At 32.5% G+C, this 23,863-nt stretch overlaps 3 protein-coding genes across 3 annotated transcripts; 2 read left to right on the forward strand and 1 right to left on the reverse strand.

Moving 5' to 3' along the window:
• Nucleotides 1-68: 68 nt before the first annotated feature.
• Nucleotides 69-6,434, reverse strand: LOC107896481 (serine/threonine-protein kinase BSK8). Its single transcript, XM_016821664.2, has 11 exons — nt 6,040-6,434; nt 5,439-5,720; nt 5,128-5,348; nt 4,610-4,745; nt 4,233-4,366; nt 4,046-4,151; nt 3,395-3,480; nt 2,698-2,886; nt 2,147-2,299; nt 1,219-1,332; nt 69-852 (listed from the first exon to the last, which is right to left on the reverse strand). Exons 2-11 carry the CDS (start codon nt 5,518-5,520, stop codon nt 607-609), a joined length of 1,467 nt encoding a protein of 488 aa, XP_016677153.2. The 5' UTR covers nt 5,521-5,720; nt 6,040-6,434; the 3' UTR covers nt 69-606.
• An 11,382-nt stretch (nt 6,435-17,816) lies between these two features.
• LOC107895954 (actin-depolymerizing factor) lies at nt 17,817-19,140 on the forward strand. Its single transcript, XM_016821138.2, has 3 exons — nt 17,817-17,936; nt 18,303-18,568; nt 18,737-19,140. Exons 1-3 carry the CDS (start codon nt 17,934-17,936, stop codon nt 18,843-18,845), a joined length of 378 nt encoding a protein of 125 aa, XP_016676627.1. The 5' UTR covers nt 17,817-17,933; the 3' UTR covers nt 18,846-19,140.
• Nucleotides 19,141-20,767: 1,627 nt separating this feature from the next.
• Nucleotides 20,768-23,593, forward strand: LOC107896482 (RNA-binding NOB1-like protein). Its single transcript, XM_016821666.2, has 5 exons — nt 20,768-21,286; nt 21,455-22,553; nt 22,681-22,849; nt 22,953-23,072; nt 23,165-23,593. The coding sequence occupies exons 1-5, from the start codon at nt 20,947-20,949 to the stop codon at nt 23,315-23,317; spliced, it is 1,881 nt and encodes a 626-aa protein (XP_016677155.1). The 5' UTR covers nt 20,768-20,946; the 3' UTR covers nt 23,318-23,593.
• The last annotated feature ends 270 nt before the right edge of the window (nt 23,594-23,863 follow it).

The raw sequence follows: 23,863 nt of genomic DNA on the forward strand, positions 1-23,863 counted from the left end.
ACAAGTTGGTAATGATATTTATAAAAAAATAAAAATCATGTAATACAAAAAATAAATAGGCTCCGCCAGAAAGTAATCCAATCTTCTAATAAAAATAATAAACATACAAAAACAATCAGTTTCCTCTCCAGATGAGCAGCCATAATCATTGGGTACTGTACATAAATTACAAGCATGAAAAAACTTCTATTCACGCTTTTCTCTACAAATATTATAATATATATAGATAAATAGATAGATATAAAATGTTTCCCTATTTATTACTCCAAAGATCATTGTATTGGGAAATGTAAGCAAGAGTGAAAACAAGGGCAGATTTATGGAGTTGCCCCAAAGCCCCCTGTCCAACTCACACCAAAACCAACCTACATCCAGGATCTTGTAAAACAAATGTTTCAAGCTTGACTATGACCTGAACCGAACTGAACCAAACCAGTTCGTGCACAGAGATGATCGACATTACGTGTCCTTCATATTGCATGGGTTTCTTTTGAGGTTTAAGAAAATGTTCACTTTCTTACCTGCAATAATTTGAGAGCCTTTTTAATGGATGGTCATTGTCCGGTCGATTGGAGAGGTGACTTATTTGAGCTTTGATCATTGTTGTCAAGAAGTTGCATTCTTTTTATTTTCAAGCTCAGTACCCTCCCTGAGAGATGTCTGTGCCTCGTCATTCTTTCCTAGGGCAAATAGAGCAGCAGCTTGCAAGTAGGATGCAATATGCCAAACTGGGGATACTATTTGTGCTTGCATGGCATCATTCAGGGCTTCTTGGGGCATGTCACTCATGAGATACGACAAACTACGTCGAGCATAAACAGTTGGGGAAACCATGGTTCCAACATCAATGAACTGTGACATGAATGTACAAACTATTAGGTCAACGATCTACTTTTGAATGTCGTTATTTACAAAACGGTTACGCATTTTAGAATCATCATGACCTAAAAAGTACCAACACCAACAATTTCCCAAAAATTACTTCTCGATCAGTTTTAGGACACTAATGGAAATAACATGATTCTAGATACTTTTTTGGTCCGAATGATGATAAAATTAATAAGAAAGTGGCAGCAGAAAAGTTGCAAGGTCGTAAAAAGTACTGGGCAAAAGCAGCTCTGGCTAACCTCAATCTGCCTCCAAAGACAAAATTAGCAAGAAGACTTGGTGGGTAAAATGTTTTGACACTCAAGAGAAGAACAGCAAACAAATTCTAACCTGGGAATAGCATTCAATGGCAGCAGTAAAATCTTTATGCCTAAAAGCAACATCACCCTTTTTCTTCGATGTCAATGTTTCTTGCATCTGGTTTGTCCACATTTGGAATGAAAGCTGCAAGCCATAAAATCACAGTGAGAAACGCACACACTGCACACAGCTGAAATAAGCAAAAAGAAAACTTGAACCACTAATTCCATGCCATTGACAATAACAACTCTTGGCCCAACCACCCGCATGAAAAACAGGTGTAGACTGATCTTGATTCAATATCGTGCATTGACCACCCCAAACCAACAAAAGAGAAGGATCAAAATGTTCAAAGTCAAATCGTGTTAAAGCACTTTAAGAGAACATGGTTATGTTGACAATTTATCAGTAAAAATGATATAGAGAAAAGTTGGTATCCTTGCCATAGCAACCACAAATTAACATAAAGAAAATCTGATCTTCTGAATTCTGACAACTAACTAGAAACAAGATTGAAGACCAAGGCCGAATCTAAAAATATTTTTTACAGGGGCCAGAATTTTATTATAAATTTTCAAGAAATCAAAATACAAGTTTATCATGCATTAATTTATGATTTCATCATTTTTGAAGGGACTTAACAGAATTTTTTCATTTTTATGGGGGGCAAAGTGCAATTTTACTATATATTATTTTATAATTTCTTTATTTATAAGAGGACAGAATTGAAAATTTTCCATTTTAAGGGGGCCAAGGCCCTGCCTACGTGCCCTCAGATTTGCCTCTGTTGAATTTAAATAAGCCCAAGGCTGAAATGGGGATTTGAATCTTGGACCTTGTACCTCCCAGGGAGAGGTAACTCCCACTGGCCAAGCTTTAATTTATCAAAAGTTTGAAGGCCAAAAATATACGGAAAAGAAGAAAAAAAAAACATTCACATTTCAGATGAGAAACGAACCTCAGTAGCAGTACCCTCATCATCTTTATATCCAAGGTTTTCTAAGACCTCATGAATGGCAGTCAAATCCATTCTTACACAGGATTCCCCAAGCGGTGATAGCGGTACAGCATCAGCACCAGCATGTATGCCCATTAATACATGAGAAGGAACCTTCAAAATTAATTGACAGACAAGGAACTTCTCATTAGTGGAAAAGTATTATTTAACCTTAAAACAGATAAAGACCTTATTAATCTTCACATAAAATGGCATCCACGTCTATTTGGAGTTGGTATGATAGTATATATCAGGATGACCAAATGCATCTATCTTGCTTGTATGGAATGAACAATGAAAAACATAAACACATACAAGTTATAGAATGAGGAATTGTCTCTCTCAAAGACCAAACAGGCAAACCAAAAGAAACTACAATTCCTATTAAGAAAAGCAAAGCTTGAGAACAGAATATCACTTTCTATGGCAGCTGTATATGGACAAGTGATTTTAGAAAGTGTATATTTGGAAAAAATAAAATGAAGTTACTTGAGAAATAAAAGGCAAACAACCTCAGCATCCCTCTGAAGAGGAATTATTGCAGAAACTAATGACTTTGGGTTTGGCCGTTCGCGGGGCTCATATTGTAAACATCGTGATGCTAAACGTACTAACTCGGTCCCATCATCATTTGAAAATTGCCCTTCCAAACAAGAATCTGTCAGCATCTGAATGTTCCTGTCACGTATAAGGTCCAGAGCCTGAACAAAGTGATGCACGTAAAAATTAGGTGCACCGCAGTTAGCATAACTACACTGTCCTAATATGGAGAAACAAGCAACACAATTGCTGCTATAAATATTTATTTTGGCAAGCACAAAGTGCCATTCCCATTAGATTGAACTCTCAAAACAATAGTAACACCAGAAAGAATTGCTTATAAATTTCATTCCATCAAAAAATATATGCACCTTGACAGGACCAGCTTATGTGGTGCCATTAATAGGTTCCATCTTGAATCTTAACAATGATCCAGAAAAACCAGAACCATAGATCAAGTCGTATCTCTAAATGAAAACACTCAAAACTAACATATGATCCTAAAATTGACAAGCATAATCCTCAATCACAAAACATGTTTAAAATAGATACAAAATAAAAGACATGATACCTCCTACATGTTGGACAAATGACAAGTTCGTAGATAGATGGTATAAGGAAACAAGTATTGTTCAAGAAGTCCATTGCATCAAATGCCACTATACTTACGTGACTTGGAGGAATATGTTTTCCACTGAGAAGATCAAGTAGAAGGGTGCCAAAACTATAAATTACACTTTCTGGTGTTACTCTTCCTGCAGACACGAGAAATATTTAGAATACTGGAGTCCAAAAGGATAAGTGACTGATATGATATTACTACCATAAAACCAGATGTAGATACAGTGTTCCAACAAAGTTCATAGAGCCACACAACCCCGGAGGAGAGAGTTAAAAGCATCAACACATATCTATACTCTAGTATGAAAAGCATCTCTAAGCAGACCTTTACACAGTATCTCCTTAAGAAATGATACCTTCTTCAAATCTGCTTTTTAATATAAATCAGCGAATAATTCCCTAAATGAAAAACACTAGCATGAACAATGAAAAGGAAAATTCTATGTAAGCCACCACCATATGACATATTGCATAAAGTGATGTTAGATTACACAACTAGAAAAAACCAAATAAGTACGAAAAAAAAATTCAGGTAAAAGTCTTATTTAACAGCTTGATTAACAAAGTCCTAACCGGGTTTACTTCATGGAACAGCCAAGTCCATAAATACATATATGGAATATTCAAACATGTTGCTAGTAAATAAAATATTAGCATGCACATAAAGAAGCTTATTATTTTATTAAAGTAGATAAGCACCTGTCCTCAAATACTCTGGAGGAGTAAATGCCAAGTTTGTGCTGTAACTTTTTCCATCTCTACTGTTCTTCATTAGTCCAAAGCATGAAAGTCTAGGGTTGCCCTCCTGAAATAAACATGCATAATAACTAATTAAGTTACACTAATTTCTAACCAAAGAAGAAAAAAAGAATTTTAAGTAACATACATCATCGAAAACAATTCTATATGCATTTAGGTCATGATATAGGGCACGTCCTTTGCTGGTGCAGTACTCTAGAGCTTCTGCAAGATGCAAAGCAACCCTTAATCGCATTGCCCATTTCATTGGTTGTGCTTCCCCTGAAAATCATAAGTTCAACTATAAACATGAGTCTGAAATAATCTTCCCTTTGACAAATGATCCAGATATAAAAAAGATGATACAATTAGAAACTATTGACTAGAAAAGAACCATATTTCAACTGATGCTGACAAGTTATAGATTTATTTCAACCAAATAAGGCAGCTGTTTGAAGGGAGAGAGAAAAAAAAAATATAAACCAAATACTATAGCTGAAGCAATAGAGCCAAACATGAACTTACAATGGAATAAGTGTTTTGCCAGTGTATCATTAGTCATAAATTCTGCGACAAGTAACCTCTCATCACCTTCACAGCAACAACCAAGTAAATTTGCCAATCTGTGGTTCCGAAGCTGGCCAACAGCTCTTGCCTCTTCCTAAAGTTATAGAAGCTGAAGTTAGAAGCAATGAATTTTATATTGCGATCTAGAAAATCACTATGTTCACAGCAATTTTACATGATAAATTAATGATAGTGGGAAGAGATAGACTTGAGTTAGAAAAAGTTAGTCATGAAGGTTAGAAATAAGAGTCATTACATGCAAAACATGCATAAAACATACCAGCATCTGAACTTAAAGAGACAAATCCCTCCAAGAAGGCAGAAATTCTCAATGAACTTAACTTCATAAGCTCAATGTCTAATGCTATAGAGACTTCTCCTTTTCCTCTATTCTTGAATCGTTTAGAGATGAGAACTAGGGCATGACTGTAATGAAATCTAGGAAGGAACATGCTATGCATTCAACATTTTCTTACCAAGAATTGCCGAGCATCAGGCCATGCAGACCTATTAAATCGTTTAACAGCAATCCACCTTTGATTTTCCAACTTGCCCTTGTAAACTACATTAGGAGCCTTCTCACCATGTTCTGAAACTATATTCTCCACAGAAAATCCAGATGTAGCTGTCTTGAGTGTGTCAATTGAGTATTCACGGAATGCAGGCAAACCATCAACTTCACCCTTGCCCTCATTTTCTATAAAACAACATAATTTGGTATTAAAATCAGCCTCTATTAGCATAATCATAATCCTAATCAATAACCAATTTTACTATTCATACTTACCAACATTAGCAGCTTCAGGAATTGATCCATTCTGATCCAACGTCCAACAACATACAGATAGTTTTGAACACCCACAGCCCATCCCAATACCTCAATGGATCTCTTCAAACAGCACAAATCAATGAAGAAACCTAGGTTCTACAAACTTTTTGTATGGTTAGAATGTGTACACTCAGCTTCACAAACAAGCTTCATCCAAGTAGTTTTCATTGACTTTTACCCATCTTGACCAAATATCCTTCGATTTTTAAATATTCTGTTTAAAGCAAAATCCCAATTGACCTGCAACATAGCAATTTGTATTCAAATATGCCATTTTCGAAACAATCCATAAAAAGATTGAAAAGGAAGCTAAAGCTAAGAATTCGAATCGTATATATCCACTTCAATTTTATTCTTCCACTGAAACTAAAACCTAGAATCAAATTACTGATCTTAATTGAAACCTCGCCTTTTTATTCGACTTAATTTCCGTTTCATTTCAATTAAAACCAAAACCAAACAAGAAAATCATTTCGTTTAGTTCAAGGCTTTTCTTTTGAGTAACTTTCTCAGCAACCAAACAACAAAAACAAAAAAAGAGGAACGGAATCAAAGTTACCTTTAGCAGCACCGAGTTCCAACGTTGAGTCAACTCGCTTTCCCCTCTTTAGTCAATGAAAGCTTAGCTTCATTAAAATCTTCAACTTCTCTGTAACTTGGAAACAATTCCTCTAATCAAATCAAAGCTTTAAAAAAAGAAAGCTAAAATTTGGGAAGAACCTTAATCAGAATATAGTCGCGATTCATTCAAAAGAAAAAAAAAACAAATAAAAGATTTTTATGTTTATATTTGATTCTTATAAGATTATTATTATTATTATTATTTTTTTTTTCAAATAACGAAAGCTGTCTTCGAATCGGCAATCGTTCGAGCTTTTTCAATGTTGAGAACGAAAGTTCTTTCTCTGGGAAAATATGGATATCTATAAATATTTATCGAATTTAAAGGATTAAAATTTTAAAAAATATATATGTGAAGAGACCTTTTTTAAAAAATAATTTTTATTTATTTTCCACCGACATGGCCTATTCTTTATTCTATTTCTTTCCACGCCTAAGTCCCCATAATCAATTGCCTACCCATTGTCTCCTTTATTTAAATTAAATCCAAAATAATTATAATTTTGTAAGGTTAAAGGATAAATTATGGGTGGATAGTTCCTTTTGTCGCACTTAAATGGAAATAGAATATTTCTTTTAAATTTTAAAATTTATTTCACATAATATAAAAACTTAATAATGTCATGAAACTTTTACATATTTGGACAATTAATCTCTCTATTCTTTCATCTCATTCAAATAAGTCCTTTTTCTTTGTCTAGCGTTATTCAAAAGTCTTTAAATTTTCAATTTTTGTTCCTTTTCTCATTCACGTGTGTCAAACTGTCTATTTAAGTGGGAAGAACTCATTCAAATAAGTCCTGAGTTTTTTTTTTATTTATTGAAAATGACTTTTGAAAATGATTTTTATGTTGATTATATCTTTTTCTTGAAGTAAAGGAAAGAATATTATTTAGTGATACAGAATTTGTGTTTAATTTTTTAATTGATATCGATCATATCATTATCTTTTAAATATGACAATAGTTTACATAGAATTGTTTAAATAATGGGCAAATTATATAGATAGTCCTCTAACTATAAAAAATGTGATTTTAGGTACTTAAAATAAAAAGGCTTACAATTTAAGCACTCACATTATACAGTTCGATCATTTTAGTCATTTCCTATTAAAATTATAAACAACAAGTTGACATGTTTGTTAAAAAAATCAGTAAAATAATAAATTTAGACTTCAATTTTTACATATTATATCAATTTAATTATAATTATTAAAAATAACTCTCAAAAATTAAAAATGTTTTCAATTTCATCCAAACTCTAGGGGAAAGATTCAATAAACCTTGTAGATCTAAGGTAAAACAAGAGAGTAATTGCTAAATATATAAAAATTGAGGGTTAAATTTATTATTATAGCGAATTTTTATTTTTGTGAATAATCAAAATGATCAAACTATGTAATTTCGGTAATTAAATTGCAAATTTTTATTTTAAATGCTTAAAATAAAAACTTTTAATAAGTAAATAATTATATGTATAATTTATCCTTAAATAATATAAGATATCAAACTTTTAATAAAATAAATCCAATTACATACCACTTTTTTTTCTCAAAATAAAATAACTTAAAATTCATATACTTGTATAAAAAAGGGTAAAAAAGGAGACATTGGATGTACTTTATAAGTTAGATTTGATTAAAATGGATTGGTGATAATAAATAAGAAAAAAAAAGAGGGCAAAAAGCACAGAAACAGAGAAAGAGAAAGGACAGAGGGTGATTCGTTGGATTGGTTTGACAGAAGATGACAAATGAGCCAATCAAAGGGCCCCTTTTATAATTAAATCTCCACGGATTCTTGTCCTTACTCTTGTCCTCTTCTCTCCTTCGTATCCCTTCAAATCCTCCACTAACCACACCTGAGCCTCGGGCTTAGCTGGTCCATCTATTCCAAAAAAATTTCCTTTTTCTAATTTTCTTTTTACAACTTCCTTTTACCATCTATAATAATTATTTTTTTAATTCATAATTACTTCTCTTAATAATATCATCTTTAAATATTTATTTTATATTCTCTTCTTAAAAATACATACAATATACTTTACCTTTTCAACATTTATTAATTTTTTTTTCTAATGTGAATATGTGATTTAATTTAAATTATTTAATGATAAATATTATTGATGTTACAATATTTTTTCTTATTTTATATTTTAAAAAAGTGAAAATGGCTTTTCAGTTTATCTAAATCTAGCTTATTGAGAGTTGAGAAGAAAATTTGTTTATTCAAATTCAAAATATATCCAAATCAATAATTATTAACACTGTAATTAATTACGAATAATTTACATAATTAAGATTCAAATTTAAGGGTTGAAAATAGTAGAGTTTCAATTATTTCAACCAAAAATTTATTGACAAATATTAGCTACATGTTAAAACAATATTATTCTAGATTTATTAAAATTTAGATTGTTCGTGATTTTATATTCCAATAGAAATTCTTAGCTACACATTTAAAAAAATAGTTTGAATGTTCGGATAAAAATCATATCATATCAGACAAATGATCAGTTAACATTATTTCTTAAAAATACTTTTAAGTAAAAGTTATCATTTTCTACTTCTACTTTTTGTCAAAAAAATATTTTTTTTTGTAACACTCCTTACTCGAGACTGTTGCCAGAATCGAGCACGAGGCATTACTAAACTTAATCTATCACTTAAATAGTTTTAAATTGTTTATTTAAGCTTTTCGGAATGTGCTGCCATTCTGCGTCGTAGTCGCCTAAAAATTCATATCTTGAGTTCCAAAACTCAAAATTAAGATCCGTAAATTTTTCCTGAAACTAGACTCATATATCTATCTACTAATTTTTTTCATAGATTTTTGACTTGGCCAATTAGTACAGTTTATTAGTTAAAGTTTCCCTTGTTTCAAAACTCGACTGCACTAACCTCTTCTTACTACGAACCATGTTTCTTCCTGTACAAAATTCATATCACTAAGACATTTGTTTCTCTTAAAACTAGACTCAACAAGGATTATAACCATATAAAGTAAACCTTCTAATTAGTTTTGTACAATTTATGGTGAATTTCCAAAGTTGAAACAGGGGATCTAGAAATCGCTCTGACCCTGTTTCACTAAAACTCAGATATATCATATAATATAATACCTTTACCTGTTTTTCTTATTCCATAAGAAAATAGACATAATAAGATTTAATTTAATATATTATTCATCTTCAAACTATGTTTCTACAATTTTTAGTGATTTTTCAAAGTTACGTCATTTCTGTTACTTGAATCTGTTTTTAGGTTACTTTCACATTTTTCATAATTTTTATGTGATAATCACCATTCAATCATACATATTAATAAACATGCATATCATCGGCCATTTTTATTAGCTAATCACTAGCAAGTATTTACACATCATTCATTGTTCATATTATACCAAAAGTAGCTAAGTTTCTATACATTCCATACACAAAACAAAACGTCTAATTATACCGAGTTATTTCTTTGATAGTGTGATCGGCCTCCGACGTTTCCTTCGATCCCCAAGTGGCTAGATAAGTACTATAAGAAGAAGAAAATAAAGAGATTAAGCACTAGGCTTAGTAAGCTTACAAGCAAATAAATCACAACATTCAACATAATGGATAATTATGCATAATATCATCTAACATCATAAATTTCTTTACTTCTCAATTTCTATCTTCTTCTTTATTCCCTTACCTTCTTTCTTACCTGACCTTTCCTTTTTCATAAATATAATATAATTTTTCTTTGCTGTTAATTCACTGTAATTTAACTCGTATTTTGACCAATTGAACCACTCGAAATACTAAGGATACTAGGGTCATTCCTGTCTATCAATACCCTGCCAATGCCATGTCTTTGACATAGACTTACATGAATTATTCCTGTCTCCAATGCCACATATAATATGGACTTACATGGCTCAATCCTGTCTCCAAAGCCATATTTCTAATATGGACTTACATGGCTCATTTCTGTTCTGTCCTGTCAACCCTAATATCCTAACATTCCTAGGGTTCAACCGGGGCTTTCTAACACTTTTCCTCTATCACTTCACCTTAAATTCGACTTTAAATAGTTTCATAACATAAATATATAAATGCTGGAAATTGACAATAATAATGTAAAATAAAATAATATTGCATTTATTTACTGTAAACTTACCTCGATACAAAATGTGACTAAAGTTTACAATTTAGTCCTTTACTTTTTCTTTTCCCGATCTACTCCCGAATTTCGCTCTTCTTGATCTATAATATCAAATTTAGCTTATTTAATATCAACATTTATCAAAACAACCCTTTACTCAAACTTTGGAAAAATCACATTTTTGCCCCTAAACTTTCACATATTTGCACTTTTTCCCCAAGGCTCGTAAATTAAACTTCATCCTATTTTTTTTATGTTTTATGACATACTGATCATTTTTCCCTTCTATGACAACATCAAATTCACACACTAACATGTACTTATGACTATTAGGTATTTTTACCGATTAAGCGTTTTTACTCGTTTTCACTTAAAACCAAGTAGCACAAGTTGTCTAACATAATTTAAAGCCTCATATTCCATCATAAAACATCAAAATACACAAATTTCACCTATGGGTATTTTTCCAAATTTGATTCCTAACTTAAATTATTGCTACCATAAGCTTTATCGAGCTACCGGGACTTAAAAAACGTAAAGATCATTAAAAACGGGGCTTGGAATCACTTACTATAAAGCTTGAAAGTTGAAGAAACCCCAGCTATGGAGAGAGGTAAGGTTCGGCTGGTAACTTGAAGAAGATGATACAATTTTATCATCTTTTTACCTTTTTATTAATGTTAATAACCAAATGACCAAAATACCCCTCCTTACTAAACTTTCAAAAATTCCTTCCATGTCCTAATTTTGTCCATGAACTTAAAATTGGTCAAATTACCATTTAAGATCTCCTAATTAATATTCCAAAATAATTTCATACTAAAAACTTCTAGAATGCAAGTTTTGCAAATTATTCGATTTAGTCCCTAACCTCAACTTAAGCACTTTATGCATAGAATTTTATCACGAAATTTTCGCACAATCATGTAATCATACCATGAACCTCAAAATAATAATAAAATAAATTTTTTTCTACCTCGGATTTGTGGTTTCGCAACCACTGTTCCGTTTAGGCCCTATTTCGGAATGTTACATTTTTATCTAAGAAGTACTTTTGAAAAGTATAAAAATATTTTATTTAACAATAAATTTATCTCAAAAATGCTGTTTGTTTCAAAAGTGTTTTTAAAAAAATAATGATAAACTGACCCAAAAACTTAATCTTTTAAACCTTCACTTCAAAGAAAAGAAAACAGCAACAAGATGACGAACATCACAAAAACAAGCCAACATGGGTTCAACTTCTAAATCAAAGCACTGCAAATTGATGTGTTGATTCCGTTGATATTGGTCAGCAAACTACTGGTGGCGAACACCGTTACCACCACCCCTAGATCCTAGGATTTAAAACTTTCTTCTTTTCAACAGAGGAAAAATGGGAGAGCTCGTTGTCTTTTTTGTAAAATTGTCTAAATTTTATTTGATTTCGATTGAATGATAAATTAGTACTTAATTCATATTTTTTTTTCCAACCAAACAAGTTACTGGCTTGTAATAAAAATTAAAATGATTAAATCAATTGACTGATCTAAAATTTTGAAATCCGACCACATGAAGATTTTACGGTTTTAATGACTTTCTGATCGTACAAAAAATATATACATGTTGCTTGATATAAATATATATGAACTTTGATATCTCCCGCTAACATTGTTAGATTCTTGCCATGCACATTAAATTGTTGAAAACGACATGCATTCTATTGATGTCAAGGTGTACCAAATATGTTCTTGTCTCAAGAATAGTTTTTTTTTGCTAAAAAGGAAAAACAACATTTCATTTATGTTTCCATAATAAATTAAACATGTTGATGATCATTCCAATAAATTTAAATTCTCGATATTTGATTTGTTTTTATACAATATTTATTTTTATTATTGATTTCTTCACAATTTTTAAATCAGAAAAAAATACGCTTAAAAGTTTAAATCTATGCTATTATTGTTATTATAATAACATAAAAAAAATTATTATTAATTAGTATTGATAATTTATTTTATTATTGGTAATAATAGCCAAAGGGATAGATGGTTATTGATCTCTTAATGCATTGAAGCCAGAATTTTCATTCCCAAAGATTGTTCTCTTTTTAACTTGAAAACTTTTATACGTGTAAAATTTTAATAGTTTTTGTTTCGTCATAAAATAAAATCGAATTGAACAATATTTAATGAATCATAAAATGTATAAATATTGTGTTTAGATCCAATTGGAAACGACAAAGTGAATAAATATTGCTACGTGAAATCAACATGCATGAACCACCACCATGCTTATTTTTGCCTTCGTTGGATTTGGAAGAGATAGAATAAGATTTGTTGCGTCAGCCGATTAGGTGAAACAGGAGAGAGATTTTCTTTAAGTAAAGGAGAGAGAAATTTAAGCAGTTATAAATAAATCAAATGTAAATTAGATCTGTTTAAACGAATGAATCATTTGAATGAGATTTTAGATAATTTATTTATAATATAATTTTTTTACTCATAATTTAAATTATTTTTTAAATTTGTACATATGGCATGTGTTATAATTATTAGTTTCAAATTATATATTTTATAATTTTGTATATTATTTTTAAATGTATATTTATATTTTAAATATGTGATTTTTAAGTTTTGTCGAGCGGCGATGTCAGTCTCTGGGCTGACTATCGCCCTCATTTTTCTCCCCCACCAATCATTTATTTCTTTTTTCTTCTCATTCATTTCACATGTCTTCTCTCTTTTCAATTTGTGGATCTATTTTGCAAGTATATTTGTTGTCATCATAAGTTGTGATGGACAGATGACAGCACCTGTTGTAGCACCCCAAACCCGGCCCAGAAGTTATGGCCGGATCCGGCATGCCACATCAAAAACGTTAAAATTTCTTTTCCATTCTAAGTCCAGAAAATTGTAATTGATGTTCAAAAGATTAATTCATTAAGGGTTAAAGTGAATGGAAGCTGTGCACCAGGTAGGAAACCGGAAAAGAGGTGGTGAGTCCATCGGACTACTTAAGTACCAAGCTCCCTTCAGATCCAATCCTAGACATGCATACCACCATTGGCACACCTTAACGTCATGGATATTTCTAGGAAACCGATTCGATTAAGTCATTTTTAGGAAAAGTGATTAATTTTGGAAAATACTTTCATTGCGGAAGCTTTGCTTGTTGTCGTGTTATTTTGAAATCAACTGTTGTTTTTGAAAACGCGCCCTAAAGCTATCCAATTTCAACAGTTAAAATAAGTATTACCTATCTTAGTAATACATATTAAAAAATATCAAAAATAAATAAGCGGCCTTATTACATTTAAAAGCCCAAAACCTCAAACGTAATTAAAAGGATGTCCAGTTCACCAGAAGAAAATCAAACTTTTAGAACGGGTGGCCACTCCGAATTCCCTCACAGCTCCAAGCCCACTATGGTTGGGGATTTCCTGCGTGGATGAAAATAAAAGGGGTGAGTTTGGGGAAACTCAGTGTGTAAGGAAAACCTATTCAAAGCCCAAGTCAGCTCAAGCCTATTGGGCCAAGTCCATTCAGGTAACAGTGGTACTGGACCAGAGCCCTTTTCAGATTACAATAAACTGGGCCTTAGCCCCTTATTCAGATAACAGTATGGCCCATAGGCCCATTTCAAAATACATGCAACATCAATAACATATGCAAGCCCATTTGGGGAGACTACTCAACCCACCAACCACTACACTCCACCCGTACCAGCCATACACTCCATGTGGGGAATAGCTCAACCCACCCAGCCCAACACTCCACAGTTGCAGCCTTGTTGCTCAGTTAACAGTAAATTGAGGCAAAGCCTCCAGTACGTGGACAAGCCACTTTCAGTACTTCCTCCGTCAATATCCCAGTCCCATGCATCAGATAATAACAACATGGCATGCAGTAAATAACAACAGTCAAACATGCATTTAGGTCAATTTAACCCTAGGGGTATTTCGGTAATTTATCTCTTAGGGGTAAAACTGTAAATTTTCCACTTTTAAAGGTATTTCAGTAATTTATCTATTTTAGGGTTTTTCATGCATATTCCTACTTTTCACGTACTAACAGAATCACGTACCGAGTGTTCTTACCGAATTGGGCCCGTTGGCCCATCATTCCAATTTTGGCCCATTAAGCCCAAAGATATCGAGGGCACAGAAATCATGCACTTTGCAGTCCAAACATTGCAGCTTACCAAAAACATTAATTGATTTACCTCACGAGCATTCGCACACTCGCAAATCTACAAAATACCGGTTTTCGGTATTTCGGGTTTTCGGCTTTTGACGATCTAGACTAAGAAAGAGGGTGTTAGTTACACACCTGTTTGCGACGATATGCTGACGAGATCCACACACGAACCGCCTACAATTGGATTACTAACACGTTAATCTAACTATTCAAATACAAACTACGTATTAACTCCTTACGATATTCGGCCAACCACACCTACAGATCATAGTACGCTTATAAGAAAACAATAAGTAACTCATTAACAATTTTTTGTCAATGTTTACCACATAATCATAATTTCACTGCAAGCTGTCTTCCTGAGCAACAGTCACTAAATCATTTATAACTGGAGCTACGAAACTCCAAATCAAGTTCCGTTAATTTTCCTTGAAAATAGACTCATATATTCTATCCATAAAATTTTCAGAATTTTTGGTTTGGCCAATCAATACCAGATTTTTCTCAAAGTTTCGCATGTTTCACTGTTTGACTAATCTGACCACTCTTCATTACGAATCAAATTTCTCATTGTACAGAATTCAAAATATGTTCTAGTTTATTTCATTTGAAACTAGACTCAACAAGATTTAATTACATAATTTATTCAGCTTCTAATTCATCTCCCACAATTTATGGTGATTTTCCAAAGTCACGTTACTGCTGCTGTCCCAAGCAGATTTATTACCAAATTCACTCTTTCACACATAACTTGCATGCATGTTATTTAAACATGTATATCACCAATCAATCATCACATATCTATGATTTTACTTAAGTATAATCTCCATTTCATCATTTTAAAACACAACATGTTAGTCGATTTTTCCCTTTAGCATCTAAGGCACATGCATGTTCATTTGTTTGGCTCAACTTCACCTATCTTCCATTTTTCATCAAAAGAACATGAAACAACAACCATTTCCTTCATTTTAATTCATGACCAAATGCTCACAATACAACCAAAAACCAAAATATGCTTCAAGAGTTAAGGTAGAATCAAGAAGAACTCATGAACATCAAGATAGAAGCAAACTACCATGAACTTACCTTCAATTTTCTTCCCCAAGTGACCAAACATTTAAGAGCTTTCTCCTCTCCTTTCTCTTCTCTAACTTTAGCTATGATGAACAAAGATGGACAAAACTTTGTTCTTTTCACCCATTTTTCTTTTAATAAAACTTCATATTTTATCCATTTAATTCTTTAATACAAAAGACATGAAATTCTTATCATGAAATATTTACCTAACCCATTATCATGTAACATTTACCTAACCCATTATCATGGAACATTTACCTAACCTATTATCAATTTGTATCAATTTGTACCATAAATTATGGATATCAAGTGTACATTTTGTCTACAACAACATGATGGCTGGCCACTTCATGTAAAATGGGAGGTTTGTCATGCAAATCCTCCTATTTTGCACTCCTATTTATTTGGTCACTTCAATTTAGCCTATAGCATTTTCAAACATTTTCACATAGGTCCTATTTCATAATTTCACTCACAAATGACAAAATTAAAGCATGAAATTTTGCCAACATTCACAGGATTCCCGAAAATTAGGCCGTTACACCTGTCGTTCACTAAAACTGCACTGGCTACAAGTAATTTTTCCTGAAACATGGGTGGCTTTTTATTAGCTTCTTAATTTGTTTCTATTTTGAGAGTATTTTAAAATAATAAATAATTTCACTAGTCGATTTGGACTAGTTAGTTTTATATTTTTTTGTTTGTTTTTCCATTGTTTATTAAGTTTTCAGTTTTAAAAGTTTTTGTCTGCTCTTGTAGCACGTTTTTTAGTCTTGCTTATGCGTGTAACGTTAGTTTTACAAGTAATTTTAGAGATGGTTTTGTTGTCGTCCTCTCTAGTTTGGTAAATGCTACTCTTTTGTCAATTTTTACTTGTTGTTTGGATCATCCGAGGCTGATTTTATTATCGTATTAAGTGCTTGCAATCATACTCTATATATGTCGTGCTTAAATTATGACAAAATCAATTATCAACGTGTCATAATGTTTTATTGATGTTGAGGCTAAAACCTTTATTGTGTTTATGTAACTTGTCATTCACCATCTATGACGAGTGTTTGTTATTTTTTTCCCATGAATTATATGATTCTATTTATTGAACAAATTAATGAATTTATTTTAAAAAAAAATTTACATACATATGTTATCAAATTTCTAACATAAATTTTTTACTTTATTTTTTATTAACCGATAGAAGTTAAATAAAAAAAAAGTATACTTTGTGATGGCATATTCGTTTTAATACAATTTTTGCTCTCTTTTTTTTATTTTTTCAATTTTTTTCCTTTGCCGAGAGTAAATGTTCAAAACTAGGTGTGATTAATGAGGATTGCTCTTATTTTTTGAAAAATCAATCATTATTTTTAATAAGAAAAAGGAACTACAACAGTTTAAATCATAATTGTCTTACTAGTGCCAATGCTGTTGCCGTCATCCTGAAGGAGCCGAGTACCCTGATCCGGAGCCCGTAGAAACTGATGGAGGCCTAACGATTTTGAAAAAGCCATGGCTGCCAAAGCATCAGCAACCTTATTTCCTTCTCTATAAACATGGTTTACCTCCACTCTCCAATCCAACAGAATCATCCTTTTTATGGCCCTCACTAATGAATGCACTATCATCGTGCCCGATCTGCTGTGCCTTTAGAAGCCTCGTCACCACCATATTATCTGTTTCCAAAACTACTTTCCTTGCTCCTAGCTTCCATGCTTGCTGGAGCCCCTCCAGCGCCCCTACAATTCTGCGTTAACTACTGAGCAAGTCCCAACATTCTTCGCAAAGCCGACAACCCATGAACCCTCATGATCTCTTCGCCCCATCCGTATTAACTTTGAGCCATCCCCTTTCCGGTTTCTCCCAACAAATCACCTTATCCATTCACTGTTTTGCATCATAAACAGTCACTTCTGTTATTCTCGCTCTACTGACTTCCCTGATCAATCTCGTAGCTTGCATTAATTTATGTTTCTAATGAATTTGATTGAGTGCAAATAAAGCCAATAGCTATATTATTTGCTTTGTTTTATTGCATTTTATTTTTAAAAAATATCAATTTAAAATTTTGTTTGAATTCGTAAAAACATTTGCAACTCATTCGATTTTTCAACCATTGGAACCCAACACCTTATATATAGAATTATTCTTCGCTATAGGACAAGTGGTCAACCTTTCTAAATTTGGATGGACTGAAAAATGAAATAGTAACAACTTAAATATTATTAAACATAATATCATTTAAAAAATAATATAATATCCAAACATAGAAAGAAAAAGAACCCATAAATTTCGTCCATCAAAAATTTCACCTCTCATTTAACACCTAAAAATAAGGATGCCTTTTTCTATTTGTACTCCCACAACCCTCATTCAGCCTCTTGCTATCTTTCCCCTCACCCTTTCTCTTTTCACTGTTTCCACATCTCATTTGTGACAAAAATGGTATGTCGTTTTTTTCGTCCATCTTATCATAATAATTAAACATGGTGTCTCGATAAATTTGCAATACTAAATTTCGAGTGAAAATTTGAGTTAAAAAAGTTTGATCTTCTCAATTCTTTTGTATATGCCTAGTGGTTGCCTATTGGGGGTATAGAGACTTCATGCCTCTGCAAGGGGCAATGGCCAACAAGCCTAACAAGGCCTTGTATTTTGATTCAAGCAATGAATGTTTGCATTTGATTAGATTTAACAATGCTTAACACAGTTCGATTATATGATGTGAATATAATATGAATTATCATATATATTTGATTCTAATATGCAATGATATATATATTATAAATAAAATTTTGGTTAATGGAACAGGCGAATGCATCATCTGGAATTGCAGTTGGTGATGAGTGCAAAATGAAGTTTTTGGAGTTAAAAGCAAAGAGAAGTTACAGATTCATTGTTTTCAAAATAGAAGAAACGAGTTACCAGGTTGTGGTTGAGAAGCTTGGTCAACCCAACGAAAAATATGATGATTTAGTTGTCAGTTTGCCCCCTAGTGAGTGTCGTTATGCTGTTTTTGATCTTGATTTCACCACTGATGAAAATTGCCAGAAGAGCAAAATTGTCTTCATTGCATGGTAATAACATACGAGTCGTGGTTTATTTATTTATTACTCAGAATCATTTACGTTTTATTCTCCTCGATGATTCAAATTATGAAAAGTCTTATGTAAAATCTGATATAATTAGATTCATTTTAAGTTGGATCTGACTTGAATTACTTGTCTTATAATTTTGGTATATAGGGCCCCGGATTCATCAGAGTTAGGAGCAAAATGGTATATGCCAGCTCCGAAGATAGATTCAGGAAAGAGTTGGACGGTGTTCAGGTTGAATTGCAGGCTACTGATCTGAGTGAAATGAGCTACGACATTGTCAAAGAGCGAGCTATTAGCTAGCCATTGGATCAATAAACCGATTTTGGGGGTTTTAATTTATTTTTTCAATTGCCATAATCATCAATTTAGTTAGTAGTTCAATTGATACAATGAAACATTTTGTGGATTCAATTTCTTTTGTTTGAGAAGAATTTGGTTTGTTTTACATATAAAAAAATGTTGAAAAAAAGTTAAATTATGAATAGGGATCACCACTTTTACATCCCATTAATTTTTAACCCCTTTTAATTACTAGGGGTGATTTTAAGAAACTAATCTCGTTCTTTTTTCCCCCTTCTCTTAGTTTTTATTATTGTACATTGCATTTTTTGTTTTAATATTGGTACTATTAGTATCGGTGTGTTCCAGTATACTATTTCAGTTTTATTGATTTTATAAATATTTTTCACATATATATATTTTTATTTTTATTTTTATTTTCTTAAGAAAATATCCATTATATATGCATGCAAACATATAACAATTATATATATATACTATAAAACTTAGTGGCTTTGGACAATATGTGCAAAAAAATTCTAAAAAGTGAATCGAGTCAAGAAAAACAAATATTTTCAGTTTATTTGATTTTTCTGTTTCATTAGTTTTAATTTTTGGTTTAATTGATTTATTCAGTTGATTTCTAATTTTGATGTTTTAAATCGAATAAACTAATTAAGCCATAATCCATTTATATACCTAAACTAAAATTTAAATCTTAAACTCAAATACCCATTAAAATTTAATACTCTTAAAAGCCCAAACCTATTAAAATTTAAAACCAATAACAAATTAATAATTTAATTTATTTATGATATTCATTTTAATTTTTATCATTTAAAATATAAAAGAAAAACCAAATTGATATATACCCATTAAAAATAGTAGAATACATGAAAATTGTACGTTGGATTGTTGGTCATGCGAGAAAATAAATATTTTGGAGTTCATTAAAAATTATTTGATTTAATTTTTAGTATATTTATAATGAATTTGAAATAAAAATAAAATCAAAAGTAATACGATATACTAAATTGAAAAGAGAAAACAATTATGTGAAAATGTGAAAATAAAGAAAAGATAAAAGAATTAAATTAGAAAAGTACAAGGATTAGCCCTATAAATTGACCTAAAACTAATAATTATATGGTAATTTTTAAATGTTTAATAACAAAAACCTAATTTTAAGCTGATTAAACTTATATAATACTCAATTATAAATTACTAAATGTAATCTATTATTTCGGCTTAATACATCAAAAAGTACTTGTAAAATAATTCAATAATTAATTGAGCTCTTAATAAAAAAATACTTAATTGAGCCTTTAATCGAATATGAATAATCAATTAAGCCCTTTAAAAAAATCAATTTTGCTGTAAGCCACAAACATCCTTAACTTTTCCATGTGGTATAACAATGTGAATTGATTTTATGATTCCTTTAAACATTTGAATATTTTCAATTATTATGTAGACGATAAAAATAAAGTATTCAAACTCGTCGAGATTCAATTTATAACATATATTAGAAAAGTATAAAAGCATGAATTTATCAATTTTAAAAATATTTTAAAAATTTCAAATTTATTAATAAATAAACTTTTAATAAATTTATGGACTTGACAAATAATCATGAATGCTATATTTCTAAATAATTTATTACTCAATTTATACTATTTTTGAAGTCTAAATTTTGAAGTACTAGATCCTAAGCGAAATTACCCAATTTCACCACGTGGCAAACCCTAGTGTGCCATGTGGCAAAGTTAACAAACGCCAAGGGGCTTACACTGAAATTAGTCTTTTAAGGGCTTAATTGGTTGCTTATATTTGATTAAGGACTCAATTCGGCGTTGTTTTCGATTAAAGGCTCAATTGATTGTTGAATTTTTTCACATGGGCTTTTAGATGTATTAAGCCTTTATTTCCTTCATTTTCAGAACGGCACCGTTCATGCCTCGCTTCCTCGCATTTTCTAGGGTTTTAGACTCTCGAGTCTGAGCTTGGTTGCCCAGAAAACATAAAAGACCTGACTCTGCGCTTCGAGCTTTCTTTCTATTTCTCTCTAAGCCAAAAGCATGGAGGACTCCGGACCCCCCGCCCCAAACCTAAATCAGATATCGGGTTGGAGCAACGTTCTGAAGAGCCAACCACCAAAACCTCATACTCAAAGCCAAACTACGGCGACAAGCCAAATCTTCGTTGAAAGCTGCAAATCCACGAAGGGAATAGCGGTGGCCGTAGTGGACGCCAACGCCGTTATCGAAGGTGGAGAAAAGCTAAACAACACCGCTGACAGGTTCGTTACCGTCCCCGAAGTTCTCGCAGAAATTCGCGACCCCGTTTCTCGCCACCGCTTAGCCTTCATCCCTTTCTCCATCGATTCGGTGGAGCCCTCCCCAGATGCCCTAAATAAAGGTATTCAATCTTATCTTCAAGTCCCATTCCTTGTATTTGGCTGTTATTTTTATCACCATTTGGCTTCTGCTGCTTGGTTTGTTGTTATGAGGATAAGTAGAATCTTAATTGATGATATATTAATAGATACACCATTAGTTAATTGGGTGTCCTATTTGAGCTTTGTAGTTATCAAATTTGCGAGGGCGACTGGTGACTTGCAGACTCTTTCTGATGTTGATCTCAAACTGATTGCCTTGACTTACACGTTAGAGTCTCAAATTCATGGAACAAATCATCTTAGGGATGCGCCGCCCCCTGTTCATGTTGTTAATGTGAAGAGGCTGCCTGAAAGGGACTTGCCTGGATGGGGCTCTAATGTCCCTAATTTGGAAGAGTGGGAAGCTCTCGAACCGGAAACTGGAGATGGATTCAACTCTAACTCGAGAATCCTTCCCTTGAAAGACTTAAATATGAACTATGTCTCATCAGATAACAATTCTGAAGATGTATTGGTGGAAACAAAGAGTGAAACACATTCTGAGAATCGAGAAGATATTGACCAGGGTTTTAGGAGGCCTAGGCGCTATTTGCCCCAGAAAAAAGAGGTAAAAATCGAAGGGAAAAAGATGGTGGCTGATGGTATTGATGCATCTCAGGGACACTTGGATGATAATGCTGATGATTGGCTACCTGCGGTAAGTCGAAGTACTCATAGGAGATATCTTAGGAGGAAAGCTAGGCGGGAATTCTACGAGGCATTAGTGGAGAAAGATTGTCAAGAAGATATGGAAAAAGGCTTAGAGAAGAGCAACAGTGAAGATGCAAGTGGTTGTCCTGATCGGCCGTTGCAACAAAGTGCCGAAGAAGTTCATTCCAGAAATGGGATTTCTGAGGAGGCTGAGCGAGCAGAAGTTGACAAGGGTGATTGTGATCTTTCTTCAATCCTAAAACAAATGAGGCTGGAAGAAGATCCAGCAAGGACTCTTGGAGAAGCTAAAGAAGCAGAAACCACAGCGGAGGAAGCTATGTTAGATGACAGTATGAATCTTGCTGTTGATGGAGATAGTGAAGAATTAGACCAGTTGGAGATGTCAAGTCAGACCAATGAAACTGTTGATGCATCATTCACTGATGATGTGAGCAGTGAACAGAGCTGGATGTTGAGATCCTTATCCGAGTCCACTGTAGCTTGTGTAACGGGGGATTTTGCTATGCAAAATGTTCTTCTGCAGATGGGTTTAAGATTACTAGCACCAGGTGGAATGCAGATTCGGCAGCTGCACAGGTAATTAATTAATGCATATGTTGGTTCTGGTAATTGTCAGTCGGCAGTTATTCAAATGTGGTCATCATTCAAAATGAAGTTATTTGATGCATATGAGCTTATTTTTTGACCTTATATCTGTATGTAGATGGGTACTGAAATGCCATGCCTGCTATACTGTGACTGCTGAAATTGGAAGAATTTTCTGTCCGAAGTGTGGAAATGGAGGAACATTACGAAAAGTAGCTGTTACTGTTGGTGAGAATGGAATTGTTTTGGCATCCCATCGTCCAAGAATTACATTGCGTGGTACAAAGGTAACTTTATTTACGTTAGCATTGTGCAAAAGATTCTTTGGGTTGGTTACATGATATGCTTTTGAAAAGAATATTATATGAATGCCTTAATTGCTGTGTGCAGTTTTCACTGCCTTTACCTCAAGGTGGAAGAGATGCCATAACCAAAAACCTACTTTTGCGCGAAGATCAACTTCCCCAAAAGTTCCTTTACCCTAAAACTAAGAAGAAAGTAAACAAACAGGTTCGTCTCATCACTACTTTTTAGAGGTCTGGTGGTATTCTTTTTGTTTCTGTTAATTTACATCTGAGAGATTGTTTATATATTTTATGTAGGGGGATGATGATCTGTTCATGGCTGGGGACACCTTCACTCACCATACTGATAAAAGAGCACCTCTTCAGCCTCCTGTAAGGAAAGCATTAGCGGTCTTTAGCGGAAAGAGGAATCCAAACGACAATCATTACTCCCGGTCGAAGCAGAAGTAACTTTACATCACTTTTGATATATATTTTTTACTCGAGAGCTAGACAATGAATGCAAAGTTTTTTGATATCCCACCACTTCCTTTGCCCATATGCTTTTGACAAGTAAGTTTTTAATATTCTTTTTTGTGTTGGAATGAACTCAATCATGGAGAGATTTTATTTAAATACATTTGAGATTATGCATTGCAGAAGCAATTGAATGCAAAAGTAGTAAGGTATTGCCAGTGGTTCTTTTATGTACATGTATTGGAATGACTGGAATAATGTTTTGGGTTCCCCATTGTTTGCTTTTCTTTTTTGAGTTTGGCACAGATCTCCTTTGCAAGTTCCTTAGCTGTTCTTATTTCTCAGAATCTTCGGTCTTTGTCCTAATGCTCTATCTAATAAAGTACCGCATTTTTTTATTTAATTATGTTATATTTTGGAATTCAACTCCTCAATAACTTCAAACTTCAATTTCTTTTTTCTAAGTTAACAATGGTTTTTTTTTTTGTTTGAAAAATAAAAATACATCTGATAAATAGAAATGATTTTTTCTTTGTTTGT

This window comes from Gossypium hirsutum, chromosome A09 (assembly GCF_007990345.1).
Source record: "Gossypium hirsutum isolate 1008001.06 chromosome A09, Gossypium_hirsutum_v2.1, whole genome shotgun sequence".
NCBI classification, from domain to species: domain Eukaryota; kingdom Viridiplantae; phylum Streptophyta; class Magnoliopsida; order Malvales; family Malvaceae; genus Gossypium; species Gossypium hirsutum.